This window comes from Scyliorhinus canicula, chromosome 14, assembly GCF_902713615.1.
Source record: "Scyliorhinus canicula chromosome 14, sScyCan1.1, whole genome shotgun sequence".
NCBI lineage: Eukaryota > Metazoa > Chordata > Chondrichthyes > Carcharhiniformes > Scyliorhinidae > Scyliorhinus > Scyliorhinus canicula.
The window spans coordinates 84,251,521-84,267,839 of record NC_052159.1 but is presented as its reverse complement, the minus strand read 5'-3'; the positions used below and the strand labels follow the sequence as shown (position 1 = coordinate 84,267,839).

Sequence of the window (16,319 nt, the reverse complement as noted above, 5' to 3'; positions counted from 1 at the left end):
ACTTTGTATCTTTTAAACATGTAATGAAGGAAGCTATTTGTATGTGTGATTATTTTTAAAGGGGGTGGGAATGAAATGTTGTTCAAGCAGAAACTAATTGTTTTTTAACCTGTGTAGCGTTTTATCCAGTACCTAGCTTCAAGAAACACCTTATTCAACCTGAACAATTTTCTAGATAAAAGTGGGTTACAAGGTGAGTATGAATTAAATTTTATGATGAAAGTTACCTTTCAACTTTTTGACTATTGTAAAATTATTTATATCAATATCTGACAATGTATCAATATGTAATACTATCATTCTTTGAGCGTTTGCCTGGCTTTTAAAGGAGTGAAGAAATTATAGTTCTGAGAGGTTGATTGCAATTGTGCGTGATCTTTAATTGCTCTTTGGTCTTGCAGCAGTTGTTAGTTTACAACATAGAAAGTTTGGCTCCTGGTCAAATTGTGATTCTTAAAAATACTGCAACTTGTGCTTAACTCTGCAAATGCTCTAACTTATGAGCTCTGGGGCAATTTCACTGGGGGCATCTCAACGATGCCCTCGGGAATGCACCCCGCTTCCCCCATGGAAGTTCCCAGATAAAGTTTGCATGACAATTGCAAAGTTCAAACTTCCTGTGGGCAATTGCTACCATAAGACATAGGAGCAGAATTAGGCCACTAGGCTCATCGAGTCTGCTCCGCCATTCAATCACGGCTGATATTTTTCTCATCCCCATTTTCCTGCCTTCTCCCCATAACTCCTGATCCCCTTGTTAATCAAGGACCTATCTATCTCTGTCTTAAAGGCACCCTGTGATTTGGCCTCCACCGCCTTCTGCGGCAAAGAGTTCCACAGATTCACCACCCTGTGGCTGAAGAAATTCCTCCTCATCTCTGTTTTAAAGGATCGTCCCTTTAGTCCGAGATGGTGTCCTCTGGTTTTAGTTTTTCCTACAAGTGGAAACATCCTCTCCAGGCCTTCTCCCTGGCTTGAAAGTAGCTACACCTTTAAACTTACCTGATTTATGGCAGCTGGGCCTCCTCCTGTCCGGTTCACTAGCACTTGTCTGAAGGTTTCAGGGGCACTCTGCGCTGCAGTTTGCACCCATCCTGAGCCGTAAGGTCAGACGAGACTGGATGGGAAACTTTCAAGTTAAGGATCTGACTCTGATTGCTACTCTGTGGAAGTTCAGGCCCACAGTAAATCTAATATTTTGCTTGTTCTCAAGTCCTTTTTATTTCCGTGCTGATAAATTTTAACCAAGTTTCAATCATTCACATATTTTTGTTGCGACCTTGTAATGAAGCTGATTCATTAAATCTTGCCTAACTTTCAGGCAAAATGGTGGGCATCAGATCTATTGGTTGGTGACAAGAATGATAGAATTTACAGTACAGAAGGAGGCCATTCGGCCCATCGAGTCTGCACTGGCCCTTGGAAAGAACACCAATACTTAAGCCCACGCACCCACCCTATCCCCGTAACCCCACCTAAACTTTTTGGACACAAGGCAATTTAGCATGGCCAATCCACCTAACCTGCACATCTTTGGACTGTGGGGCGGAGCACCCAGAGGAAACCCACGCAGACATGGGAGAATGTGCAGACTCCACACAGACAGTGACCCAAGCTGGGAATCGGACCTGGGACCCTGGAGCTATGAAGCAACTGTGCTAACCACAAAAACCGTGCTGCCCAGAACCGAGGATGCTGGAAAAGGTCAGGTCTGTAGGGAGCAGAGTTAATGTTTCAAGCCTGCTTGGCCCTTCATCAGAACCAAAGAGAGGGAGATTGTGTTAGATATTTCATCCACCTCTCTAGTATTGGTTGGTGATGGTTTAGTTGTGTTGTTAAATGTAAATTAAAAATTTAAATTTGGAAGGAGAAGAATTTTCTTTCAGAGGGGTATGCAATAAACTGATGGTGCTCTCTGGCTTGTTCAAAATCGGAAATACTTATGGTAGTGAAGACTACATTACCAACATCATATAAATAGAAGATCAGACAAATGGAGATAAATTCTAACAATATTTTGCCATGTTAAAATTAATATGGCACTAGAATTTTGGTTATTTAACTACGTAATTTCGGCAAGCTGTATAAACCCATCGCAAACTTTGTTCTGAACTTTTGCGTTTAAAGTCATTAATACAAATAACCAATCCTCACACACGTTGAATGTATAACGCTTCAATACAGTGCTCCATGGGCTATTTTCTAAATGCCCCTTGTTATATAAGTATCATTCGCGATTGATGTGTTTTGCAGTCATTTTAGTGGACAATGAGAGGGATGAAATTAGTGACAATACATCAGTTGTTTATCAAAGATTAAGGACGCGATTTAACAGCCCGGTGGATCTGTGTGTGCTGGTTAAGTTGCAGGAGTGGCCAAAATCTGTATTCGTGCCGGGCACCCTCCGTTGGCGATTTAACCGGCCTGCTAGCTCCATCTAATGGCCTCGGGGAACTAATAGGCTCCCCAGCGAGAAGTCACACAGGCACTGTTTAGCACCTCTGTTTAAAAATGGGAATCTAGTGCAATGACTGCGGAGGGAATCTGAGGAGGTGACTAGTCGTTTTCGCTTATGGGCAGGCAGCCCAGGGGCTCTGGAGTTGCTGCCCCAGTGCTCGGGGTTTGGGGGGGGGTGGTGGTGGTGTGTGTGTGTGCTGCGGTGGTGTACATTTCGGGTCCTACAGGCCTTCCCCGACTTGTGTATACCATGACCGGGGCAACCAGCACCGCTGCTGCCTGTTTGTCCCACCAAACACCTCCAGGACAGAGACCTGTTCATGATTATATGCTGAAGCTCACTTTGCCACCCTCACAGCTGAAGGCTATTGCTAATGAGGAATTGGCATTGTTAGTTATGTGAGCACTTCACAGCTGCAGGTTATGTTTGCTGCTGCCCCTGCTGGAGGCTGTTGTTGCTGTTTCCTTTCTTTTCTGTAGCCAGAGAGGACAATTCTTTCTAAGATACCCGGGTCCTGGGACACTGGACTCAGCGGGATGCACAAGTCTAGAAGGCAACGAGTTTGAAGCAAGAAGATGCTGCGGGACCTGGTGCACAACACTGATCCAAATGGGCTACCTGATGACGCTGTTGGAGAAATTAATTCTTAGATTACCGATGCCTTTGTTGTTGGTGTGGTGAGTGCTGTATGTAACTGGCAAATCACTGTGGGTTAAAAACAGGGAACAGTCTGGAAGTCCAGGTTGTTCAACTGCACCTTGAGTGCCAGTGGAAGATATGGATGCCAGGATTTGGATCCGGTGAGATTGGGCTGTGTGGGAGGGCTTTCACAGTTGCGGCTCCTGGACAGGAAATGGCACTGATATGTGGAACAAGTCACACATCGAGACAGATAATTTCTGTGACACAGTTCTGGACTTGATAACATATTGTCAAGCTTAGCCTCCAGTTCTGTTGAGGAACCTGCGAGAGTTGATACCAAAAGTTTTTTTTAATGAAAATGAGCTGATATAGTTTTGTATTGGTACCAGTATGGAATGATGATGCGTTCTTATTGTTTAATGGTTAGTGTGATATGTGGAATGTTATATAGTTGATTCTCAAATCTTTGTTGCAGTTGACCATTTAATAAACAAAATATTCTCAAATGCATTCTAGTGGGTACACTTGCCCTGAGTTTTATTGCTCAGCATTCCAGTCAAATGGAGGCGCGGTAGCACAGTGGTTAGCACTGTGGTTTCACAGCTCCGGGGTCGCAGGTTTGATTCCCGGGTTTGGTCACTGTCTGTGTAGAGTCTGCATGTTCTCCCGATGTCTGCGAGCGATTCGTCCGGGTGCTCCGGTTTCCTCCCACAAGTCCCGAAAGACGTGCCGTTAGGTAATTTGGACATTCTGAATTCTCCCTCTGAGTACCCGAATTGGTGCCTGAAATGGTGAGTAAGGGCTTTTCGCAGTAACCTCATTGCAGTGTTAATGCCAGCCTACTTGTGACAATAAAAATTATTTTAAAAAGAACTGTGAGGCATGGACACTTTGCCTGAACCCTGGAAGGCGTCAACTCACAGAGATAGCAGCCATTAACCAATCCAGAGCTGGGCTTCAACGCTCAAGATATCCCCGCAAGCAGAGGGTGTCTGCACGTTCTCCCCGTGTCTGCGTGGGTTTCCTCCGCGTGCTCCGGTTTCCTCCCACAAGTCCAGAAGTGGGGGAGAGCGCAGGGGGATTGCTGGAGGTCAGGGTTGCCTTCCTGGTCATGCTGGACGAACTGAATGCCACTGCCTCCCAGGTAGCATTGGCAGCCCTGTGGCTGGTCCTCTCAACCCCTCTGGGGATCCGGGTGTCCTGTCTTGCCTCCACGGTGTCCAGCGGCCTGACCAGGTCGGCATTCTAAAGCGTGGAGCAGGTCTAAGTGATGGCTGACTGGAATGTGTTCCAGTGTGAGTCGCTCCCTGGGGAGCTGCTGGGCACAGTCCAGGCGAATCAGCTGGCGGAACAGCCTTTCCGCCATGAATCTCGTGGGGGATCGTTTCCGGCACTGTGCCATTAAGTACAGGCCGCGGTCTTGCTGACTCAGCTATCAGGAAGCACCCGGGAAGTATTGCCTGATACGCTACTCAGATCTTTTCTTGTTAATTCACGTCCTGAATGTCAGGCAACCAGTTTGACAATGCAGCAATGATGTTATAATGATATTGCGTCACATGATGCCATCCAGGGGCAGTTTATAGATGAAGAGATGGATCCAAGGATTGATTCTTTGGGCACTAGACGTAATAGTGTCGGGGTGGAAGATAAGCCACTGTGGGTTACAGTCAAATAAATAAGGCTGGAACCAAGCAATTAAAGTTGCAACAAACTGAATAACACGAGGTGGTGTTGGAGGATATTGCGGTTGACTGTCAGACATTGCAAAGAGAAAGATGGATGATGCACTACGATTGTAGTCACGGAAAATATAATTTGTTACTTTGATTTAAGGCAGCTAAAGTGCTGAAAGTCATTTGTGAATGCATTGATGATCAAAAAATCCAATAGAAGTACAAGCAGTTCTTCTAAGTGGAGGACCGACAGATGGCCTGGCCACATTGTTGCTGCAGAAAGTTACATTCCTATCTCCTTGGCGTTAGATCGTATTGAGTCAAGGGAGAGGAGGCACTTTTACTATAGAGCCTACTGGGAATGGTTGCAATATTAAACCAGTGGGCAGGTACAGGCTTTAAGGGAAGCTTTTCTAAGTATTTTATACTTCTGCCAGCTTTTCTAGCAATCTTATGCCCAATGTAGATCAGATACAATTACCAAACCAAGGGTCCTGGATATTTGTTTATACTTTTTAATATTTAATTTCTTGGAGCGTAGCAGTGAATGGAATGGCATTACAGTTAATGTGCCCCAAATGAACTATTACCTTTATGAAATTGGGTAGTAGATCAGCCATGCTCTCACTGAATGAATGACCGAACAGGAGTGAGGGGCTAAATACCCTACTCCTGTTCCCATGTTCCTCTCCAAATATGTTTGAGATAAGTAATTACTATTATGACTCTCTCTCTGTATGCACTGATCTTGTTACCTGTTCCATAGTATGGCAAAAAAGACCAGCTTTTCAGTGTGGCATTTGGGTTGCAAATGGAAAGGGAAATCGCAGGCTAAATCAAGTTTTGTTGTTGGCCTCCTCCTTATCTAAAGATCTGAGGGTGAATTACAGGGAGAAACTATGTAGATTGGGAAAAGAAAGTCATGAATTCAAACCAGGGCTTGAAAATTGCAGCTATGAGTAAAGATTGGGTAAGCTGGGCTGTTTTCCATAGAACCAAAGAGGCTTAAAGGTGACTTGATTGAAGTTTAAAAAAAAATTGAGCAGCCTAGATAATGTCAACAGGGAAGACTTGTTTTCCCTGACAGAGAGGCCAATTACCAGGGGACACAAAGGTGAGGTAGAAGGATTAGAGATAATATTAGGAAAAATGTTTTCACCCTGACGGTGGTAGGTGTCTGGAATTTGCTGCCTGGGTTGGTGGTCGAGGTATTAATGCTCACATTATTACAAGGTACCTGGATCTACAAATGAAATGCTGTACCCTACAAGGCTACAGACCGGGTGTTGGAAGGTGTCATGAGTATGGGCAACTAGTCTTTTCAGCCGGTGCATGCATGAAGGGCTGAATGGCCTCTTTTTCTATGCTGTAATATTTCTACGGCTTCTAAGATGCTGAATCATCCTACAGCCACAATACTGCTTTAAGCTGATTTGCCTTTAGTATATGGAAAAATAACTTTGTTTGGTTAATGGAACCATGATGCCTAAAGAAAATAATCGATTAATATCACTGCATTCTTTATTTCTTGGAATCTGGTCTTTCCGCTCACGGAAGACAACTGCATATAGTTCTTTTGCAATTGTTTATAAACTACACAACTTTGTAATTTTTTATGACCAAAATTAGTAAATGCTTGTTTTCCATTGTCATTTATTTTGTAACATTGATATTTTGTGTTTAAGGATATGATATGTCTACTTTCATCCGGCGCTACAGTAGATACCTAAATGAAAAGGCTGTCTCCTACAGACAGGTTGCTTTTGACTTCACAAAGGTTAAAAGAGGGTAAGGACAACTACCAATTGACAGTAATCTGATATTTCCAAATATTGATTTTCCTTTGTATTATTTACATAGGTAGGTGTAACTCAATGAGAGTTGATATTTGAGTTGTTGCACCTGCTGAAGATCCATATTGAACTATGTCAACTGCAAATCTTCTACACATTTGCCTATATTTTGATAATCCCAATTCAGAAGTAGATTTATATCACGGTGGACAGCAAAAAAATGGTTTCCTTTTCATGAAGGTAGTGACTGATGCTTTGTTCCTACCTTTGGACCTCATCCACGTGGCCGTTTGTCATGTTGATTATCAGCAAGCAATTTGACGTAGTGGGAAGTGCAGCTGGTTCAATTTTCACCTAAATCAAAAGTGCAGTATTGTGTTATGCTTTTGAACATTTTGAGACAATCTTGAATATTTTGATTGGAAGATTCAAGGGTACCCATGCCAGTTATTTTATTTGAGGACCTTGAAGATCCTGCCTTCAGCCACAATGAATTCCTCTTTTTGGGCATGTGTAAAGAAAGGAGAATGGTACTTTTGTAGTTCTTCGGTGACTATAACATCCCAATGACGATTCAGTTGTGGTTAGAAGAATGTGGCAGCAGTTAGTAGCAGCCCAGAACCTGGAATATGACTCTGACAGATAAGAGTTAATGGTATAGCCAATGAGTAGGTTGTTTTGCCAAAGTTCTAGTGGATTCCTTGTGAGTGATCAGGATTAATACCTCTGCCATTTTAAAATTTTTCTCTCCCAAATCCCACCCTAGGGACTGGTGAAATCAGTCTGTAGGCACGTTCCTGGATCAACTAACTTAAATGAATACCAAGGAACAAACCTGTGACTTGTTGGAAATCATTTGCATGCATTTATCCATGTTGTCATCAGTAGAATTTGCTTTAAAAATATGAACTAAAAAACAAAATCAAATCAATTTCTCAGTTAACTGTCTTACATTTGCAGATATTTGTTTTGGGGGGTGGTTGAACGTTATGGATTTGGAAATGAGGAAGGACAAAAAAAATACTTTTACAAGCACGTGTCAAATTAAAAGCCCACTTTTTTCCCCTGATAATTTCATCAGCCATGTATTTTTCCATTTCGGAAAGAATATAGGTCAGATACTTCACATTTCTGTCCTTTCTGCAGCCGCTGCATTTCAAGATAATTTGTGGCATGTGAAACACATTGGAATGTTTTCAGATATATAGTAAGGCACTAAAGGTATGAAGAATCTTTTCATGCAAAGGGTGAGAATATAGAACACATCTTCAAGTGGCTGTTGAAGCCAATTGCACATTTTATGAAAAACATTGGATAAATTGTATGCATGTAAAAAGTCCAAATGAGGTCCAAGGAAACTAACAAACCTACTTTTCGAATACCAACCATTGTTATAATTTATCTGAGATACTTTTTTTTACTTAAAATTAATTGCTTTGAAATGCAGCTGCTATTCACTGTATTCGGTGTAAGAGTCACATTCTCAATGTTTGTTTGTTTGTTCACAATCCAACCCATACGAATAATCTTTCACTACTTAAGAAACTTTTCTCAAAAACACTTAAATGCTATTATGAGGTTTCCCTTAATCACCTTCAGTATTTGAGACCTAGGTTTACAAGCCTCTCAATATCTGTACTCCTGTTCTAGTACTTCATATGCACCTGTTTCCATGACTCAAACATCCTTTCAATAATGAACTGTCCAAATGTAGGCCAACCAATATCCAATATAGATTCAGGTTTCCTCCTTATTTTATATTAATCACTACTGTATATGGTATATTTCTTTGCTGCAAAGAGAAAAGATATGGAGGTGTCCGCTCTCTGGACTGGATTCTTTCAAAATGCTCAAACTCTGTAAAGCCTTTGCAAACCCTCTGCTGCCACCACTAATGGGTGGCACGGTAGCGGCGCGGGTTTCCTCCCGAGTGCTACGGTTTCCTCCCACAAGTCTTGAAAGATGTGCTTGTTGGGTGAATTGCATATTCTGTATTCTCCCTCAGTGTACCCGAATAGGCGTTGGAGTGTAGCGATTTCACAGTAACTTCATTGCAGTGTTAATGTAAGGCTACTTGTGACACGAATAAAGATTATTACGCAGCACGTACTTTACCAGCATGAATGTATTCCCTGTAACACACGGTAGCACAGTGGTAAGCATAGTTGCTTCACCGCTCCAGATTCCCAGGTTTGATCCAGCTTGGGTCACTCTCTGTGAGGAGTCTGCACGTTCTCCCCTTGTCTGCGTGGGTTTCCTCCGGGTGCTCCAGTTTCCTCCCACAGTCCAAAGATGTGCAGGTTAGGTGGATTGGCCATGATAAATTGCCCTTGGTGTCCAAAAAGGTTGGGTGGGGTTTCTGTGTTACGGGGATAGGGTAGAGAGCTTAAGTGGGGTGCTCTTTCCAAGGGCTGGTGCAGACTTGATGGGCCAAATGGCCTTCCTCTGCACTCTAAATTCTATGATTCTATAACGATGTATAAAATCCAGAGTACCATGAAATGAATTTGGGAAACCATGTTTAAGTTGCTAGTTGACATGGGCCCAGAGTGTAGACTGTCCCTAATTTTCCACTAATTGGCAAATGTTACAAAAATAACAAAAAAGTTATTGACTCCATTTTAACATTCTTCTGCTAGACGACGAAGAACACACCTATTCACAGTTCAGGAATGATGGAAGTGTAATTGGCCCATTGCATACTTCCCAGATACGCTCACCGTACACTTGTACCACATAAAGAGGTGCTTTGTGGAAGGTTTTTACAATATATCTCCAATCTGTAGGTAATGTAAGCATATTTTAGTCATTGTTAGTAGTTTCGCTAAATCTGGAGAGTTTTATGTGTTTAGACATACTGGCTTTCCTGCCAATAAATTATTTCGGATTTGTGTTCTGTAACCGCTTTACATTTAATACATACTTATTTTGTCAGGGCTGATGGAGTGATGAGAACAATGAGTACAGAGAAATTGCTAAAGACTATGCCCATTATACAGAATCAGATGGACGCACTGTTGGATTTCAATGTGAGTTTTGATTCTAGTACACAAACCTGCTTTGGATGTAGTCGCTCTAGTGGTTTTCAGGTCCACCTCCAAATTTAAGTAAATGTAATGATTGTTAAAGCAGAAGGTAAAGGTGTAAATAGGTGAGTACAGAATCTGAATTTAGAGATCAATGTGCATTTTTATCAAATTCCAGATTTAATACTTCTGTAATTTTAATGCTCAGTTTTGCTTTTTCTTTCAACTAACAAGCAAGGTTCACAATAAGAGTATGTCTTCTGCCATTTTACTATAGCTTTATAATAGGATTTTACTTTTATTGATTTGTTCTTGCGTTGTGTCTTAATGGAAGAGTTATTTGCTAAAATGTCTTACTTGGCCTGGCAGACCAATCCAGAGATATGCCCAATATGGAGCAAGGAGACAAATTTTCTGTGCAAATCTCTGGAGACTGCTTTGTTTCTTGATAATCCAGTCAAATTTCATTGTTGATTTGTTTTAGTTTTTTGCCACTTTATCCTCTTTAAATGACCAACAGGCCAACTTTTTCTATATTGTTTAAGTTATTGGTAGCAAGTCATTAAAACAGCAAGAAGAAAATGTACAAAGTGGATTAAAAATCAGCAGCTTGCAGTACTTCAGAAACCCAATCTGTTTAATGTTTAGAAAAATGTCAGTTACAATGCATTGATTTGGATTTTGAAATACATAATGAACAAAATTGGAAATTGAAACATAGTTTGTTTTGCCAAAATAGCAAATGGGCAGATATACTGAGAAACATTTTAGTTGTATGGAGGCTTTCTCACAGTCTTTCTCTAGGCTGGTCATTACAACATTAGAATTGCAGCCCAGCTTGCCTCTACTGCGAATACACTGAGATCTCAGACTTGTGTTGCAGGGAATGTGGAGGATTCAACATTCAGTTGCAGATAAATCTATGTATTTGTCAGAAGGTTTGAGTTTATTGGGCCATGATCTTCGAGGAGGTCAAGTTCATAATGGATATCGCCCTCGAGTCCAATCAGCTTCATTGCCATTGGAGCTCCTAGTTGATGTTCTTGTGGGCCCCAGGATGGGCTGGTTCATTTTAACTTTTCGAGACCAGTCATTAGTTCCCAAATCTCTGGTTCAGGTAAATTTGCTCAGAGCATACCTGGGCTGAGATGTGCTATTTCGAATCGCGCATCTCTGGGTTATCTTGGAAGAAAATATGTAGTGTAATTCGACTTATTGTACTTGTACAATCCAATTGCAAAGTGTTACATCAATATTACAGAGTTTGGTTAGGGGCAATGCGATACTAATTGGCTGAAGATGTTGAAAGGGGAGACGTAAATGATTCTGAGGACTGAAGGAATTTCAAAAATTATTTTGCTAAAACTGGTACTTGGACAATGAAGTAGCAGACAGAATTGAATTTAAGTAAATGTGAATTGGTACACATCATTCAAGTAAAACTACTAGGAACATAGGAATTAAGAGCAGAAGCAGGCAATTTAGCCCTCCTGCCATTCTATCAGATCATGGCTGAAAACAAAGAAAATGCTGGAAAATATCAGCAGGTTTGGCAGCATCTATAGGGAGAGAAAAGAGCTAACATTTTGAATCCAGATGATCGTCAAAGACCTGCTGAGATTTTCCAGCATTTTCGCTTTGGTTTCAGATTCCAGCATCCGCAGTAATTTGCTTTTATTTTGACCATGGCTGATCTCTTCCTGGTCTCAATCAACCTCCCCACCTGTGCCCATATCCCTTAACTTGTTTTTTTTAACAGTAAGAAATCTTACAACACCAGGTTAACAGGTTTGTTTCGAATCACTAGCTTTCGGAGCACGGCTCCATGAGGAAGGAGCAGTGCTCCGAAAACTAGTGATTCAAAACAAACCTGTTGGACTTTAACTGGTGTTGTAAGACTTCGTACTGTGCCCACCCAGTCCAAAACCGGCAACTCCACATCATGGCTGTTTTTTTAAATATCAGAAATATATATCTATCTCCTTCCTGAAACCATTTAATGACTCTGGTTCCATCGCAGTATGGGGCAGCGATTTCTAAAATTTCAGCAGCCTCTGTGACAGGTAGTTCTCTACTGCCTCTCAGTCTATATCCATGACCTCTTGTTCTCGACAGCCCCACAAGAGGGACGTTCAGTCTATGCTTACTTTATCAATTCCATTTAGTATTTTATATATACCTCGATTAGATTCCCTTTCATCCTTCTAAACTCCAGTGAGTACAAGGTCAAACCGTTTAATCTCTCCTCATAAGTCAACCCTTTCATCCCTGGAATCAGTCTGAACTGCCTCAAATAAGGAGACCAAAACTGGACACACTATTCATTTGTGGTCTCACCAACACCGTATACAATTGCAACAGCACTTCTCTACTTTTATATTCCAGTCCTTTTGCAATAAACGCTAACATTCATTTGCCCTTTATAATTACATTCTGTACCTGCATACTGATTTTCTGAGATTAATGAACAAAGGCTCCCATATCCCTCTGCCCAGGCACATGTTGAATCTGTATTCCTTTTAGATAATGTATCTTTCTATTTTTCAGCCAAAATGGAGAATCTCTCACGCATCTGCATTAAACTCCATCTGCCAAACTTTGGCCAAATCCCCGAGCCTATCTATATCTGCTCTTTATCATCTTTATCTTCTCTTCACTGCCTGCTTTCCCACTTATTTTTAGTATCATCCACAAATTTTGCTATGTTATATTCAGTCCCTGCTTGCAGATCATTTATATAGATTGTAAACAGTTGAGGTCCGAGGACTGACCCCTCCGGGTACCCCTCTGGTTAAGGTTCGTCAGCCAGAGAAGAACCCTTTTATCCCAAACTTCTGCTTTCTGTCAGTCAGCCAATCCTCAATCCAATCATGTACTCTACCCCCAGTCCCCTGTGATCTCACCTTCTGGATCAGTCTTTAATGTGGCGCCTTATCACACACTTTCTGGAAGTCTAGATAAACCACATCCACAGGTTTCCCATTACCCATCTTGCTGGTTACGTCCTCGAAGAATTCAAGCAAGTTTGTCAAGCATGACTTGCCCTTCATAAAACCATGCTGACAATGGTGGATTGAGCTTTGACTTTCCAAATGTTCGGTCATCTTCACCGTAATAATTGATTCCAACAACTTCCCCACCACAAGAGGTCAAGCTAACCAGTTTAATTTTTGCACCTCTCCCTGTCACATTAGCTTGTTCCCAATCCACCAGGAGCCTTCCAGAATTCAGGGAAATACCATAACTAATGCATCCACCATCTCCACTGCCACCTCCCTTAATACTCTAGGGTGCAGGCCATCAGGTCCCGGAGACTTATCTGCACTTAAGTCACATCAGATTATTCAATACTGATTCCTTCGTGATGATTATTGCATAAATTCCCTCTGCGTTATCTGTAGCTTTTGGAAAAAATTTTAATTTTCTGCCGGGAAGACCGAGGCAAAATATTGGTTCAGTGCCTCCGTCATCTCTTTGTTCCCCATTATTACCTCACCAGTATCGTCCTCTAAAGGGCCAACATTTACTTCAGCAATTCTCTTCCTCTATATACTTTTCTGCCAGTTTCCTTTCATAGTTCATCTTAGCTCTTTTTGGATTTTATTTTTCATATCCTTTTGCTGAACCTTAAAGTTCTCCCAATCCTCCAGCTTACCACTAGCTTTTGGAGCATGGTATGCCCTAGTTTTTGCCTTTATGCCTTCCTTGACATCCTTGTTTAACCATGGAATATTTCTCTCTTCCAATTCTTCTTCCTCTCAGGAATGTACTTTGATTGAGTGGTATTTAATATCTCCCTGAACATCCGCCATTGTTCCTCAACTGTCCGACCTTCAATTATCTGTGGCCAGTCTACTTGGCCCAACTCCTTCCTCAGGCCTATATAATTACCTCTGCCCAATGCCAAAACTCTAGTATGGCATTCTGTCTTCTCTCGCTTCATCTGAATTTGAAATTCTAGCATGAATCACTCCTTCCAAGAGGATCCTTAACGACAAGACTATTTATCAAACCTTCTTCATTATATAATACTTGTAGTTGTTTTGTGGAAAGCTGGATCGTGTGGAAGAACAACGTGAATTGGGAGTTGAGGTTCAACAAAGCAGCAGTTGAAATTGGTAAGGCTATTAAAAGCTATGGAATACTGGGCTTTGTGGCCATAGACATATAAAAGAAAAGTCAAGCTGTGATGGTGAGTGAAAGCCAAGGCTTAATATTATGTGCTACTTTGAACTTGACTGTAAAGGAAAGTTATTGAGCCAATCGACAGGGTATAGCGCCGGAATACAATCATGAGGAACTACAATGAAGAGTTTGAAAAATTGGTGCTGTTTTCATTAGAGAGAAGGACGTCGAGTAAATAAAAACAGATGGCAGGAGGAACTTATTTTTTAAACCAAGACCGGACTATTGGCTAGCTGTGACAACATAATAGTTCACAGAAGTGACTGAGGAAGCCAGAATAAAAGAACAGGACAGGTCATTGAGATTTGGAACAACTGCTTGTGTGAAGGATGCATGCCAATATGGATTATTTGGACCTAATGGGCAGTTTCTATCCTATTGTGGAGAAAGAAAAGGGAATGTGAAGGCTCAGAATAATGGTTCAGCTCTTTTTATCCCTTTTCCATTTCTGTTTTGATTTCTAGATTTGGTCTCCACTCTAATTTTTCTCTGCAAATTTGTCCCCTGGTATTGCTCACAGTTGCCCCCTGGAATTTGGGCAGTACAGCACATTTACTGGAGCAATATCTTAGGAATATTGTACCTTTTAGTAATGAAAGACGCAGACCCACACACATTAATGCTTTATCTATGACAGCACAAAACATTTATTTTATTCACCCAATACCTCATGGTGAATTTGTAATTATATTATAGGGAGTCCCCTCCTCTCCCTTCAAAATCACTTTTATTTTTGATATGTAAGTGGTGATTGCAAAATATTTTTCACTCCGTTCTAATTTTTAAGTTGTCAATGATGTAACAAGTACATGCTCTGTCTTGTCACCTTCTTTCACATGGGGCATGTTGGCTTAATGGTAATCTCAATGTCCCGGATAATAACCGAAAAAGACATTCATTCAAATCCTATCATTGCAGCTGTTTAACTTCAATTCAAATTCAATTAGTTAAAATGAAACTGGAATAAAAAGCTAGTATCAGTGTACTGGGTTGTCGTTTAAAAATTCATCTGGTTCACTGACATCTGCCATCCTACCCTACCTGACCAAAATGCAACTCCATCTGGATTATGTGACTCCAGAACCACAGCAATGTTCTCGATGTTTTGTTGTATTCAGGGTCTGGTCTGGGTTCTTTGGAGCTTGTCTATTCTCCCAATGTAAGCTGCTTGGGATTGCAATTTGTTAAAACCATTATTATTTATGTACAACTACAATATATACATTAGGACCTCAACATGAGCGTGGAACATCTGTTTCCTTCAGATCTGATTTTCCCTTTGTTCATGGGGCACGGTGGGGGGGAGGGAGTGGATGTTTGTGGATGGGTACCAATCAAGCAGGTCTGGATGGTGTCAAGCTTCTTGAGTGTTGTTGAAGCTTCACTCATCTCGCCAAGTGGAGAGTATTCCATTACACTCCTGACTTGAGCCTTGTAGATGGTGGATGGGCTCTGAGGGGTCAGGCAGCGAATTAATTTCTTCAGAAATCCTAGCCTCTAACCTGCTCTTGTAACGACGGTATTTCTCTGACTATTCAAGATGAATGTCTGGTCAATGGTAACCCCCAGAATATTGATGGGGGAAGATTCAGCAATGGGATTGCCATTGAATGGCAAGGGACGAGGTTATTGCTTGGTACTTGTGTGGTGCGAATGTAACTTGCCACTTGTCAGCCCAAGCCTGGATATTGTCCTGATCTTGCTGCATTTGAACATGGACTGCTTCAGTATCTGAGGAGTGGTGAATGGTGCTGAACATTGCACAGTCATCAGCGAACATCCCCGCTTCTGACCAATTGGAAGGAAGATAATTGATGAAGCAGTTGAAGGTAGTTGGACCCCGGACACGTCCCTGAGGAACTCCTGCAGTGATGTCTTGGAACTGAGATGAGTGACCTCCAATTGCCACAACCATCCTCTTCCTTTGTATGACTCCATCAGTGGAGAATTTCCCCCCAGATTCCCATTGATTCCCATTTTGTTGGCTCCTTGATGCCACACTTATTCAAATGTTGCCTTGATGGCAAGGGCCGTTATTCTCGGCTTGCCCCTGGAATTCAGCTCTTTTGCCCATGTTTGAACTAAAGCTGTAATCAGACCGGAACTGAGTGACCCTGATGGAACCTAAACTGAGCATCAAAGAGCATGTTATTGCTAAGCACTGTTGATGACCGTTTCCAATACTTTGATGATCTAAGAGTAGACTGATGGGGTGGTATTTAGCCGGGTTGGATATTCATATACAAGACATACCTGGGCAATTTTTCACAGTCAGGTGTAATAGCTGTACTGGAACAGCTTGGCTAGGGCTGTGGCAAGTGTTGAGCAGAAGTTTGCTGCAATGTGTCTGGGCCCTTGGACTTTGCACTATCCAGCATCTTCAGCTGTTTCTTGATAGCAGGTGGAGTGAATCAAATTAGCTAAAACTGGCATCTATGATGCTGGGAACCTCCAGAGGAGGCGGCGATGGATCATGCACGCGGCACTTCTGGCTGAAGATTGTTGCAATGCTTCAGCCTTGTCTTTTGCACTGAATTAC

At 41.8% G+C, this 16,319-nt stretch overlaps 1 protein-coding gene across 22 annotated transcripts in view; it reads left to right on the top strand.

Moving 5' to 3' along the window:
- picalma (phosphatidylinositol binding clathrin assembly protein a) overlaps positions 1–16,319 on the top strand; it is a 161,830-nt gene that overhangs the window by 34,713 nt on the left and 110,798 nt on the right. For 21 of the 22 annotated variants that reach the window (XM_038818477.1, XM_038818483.1, XM_038818481.1 and 18 more), the window contains exons 3-5: positions 118–193; positions 6,462–6,564; positions 9,505–9,598. In XM_038818477.1, coding sequence (XP_038674405.1) covers positions 118–193; positions 6,462–6,564; positions 9,505–9,598 — 273 coding nt within the window. The remainder of the gene's footprint in view (positions 1–117; positions 194–6,461; positions 6,565–9,504; positions 9,599–16,319) is intronic. The other variant, XM_038818475.1, reaches the window with a different exon arrangement.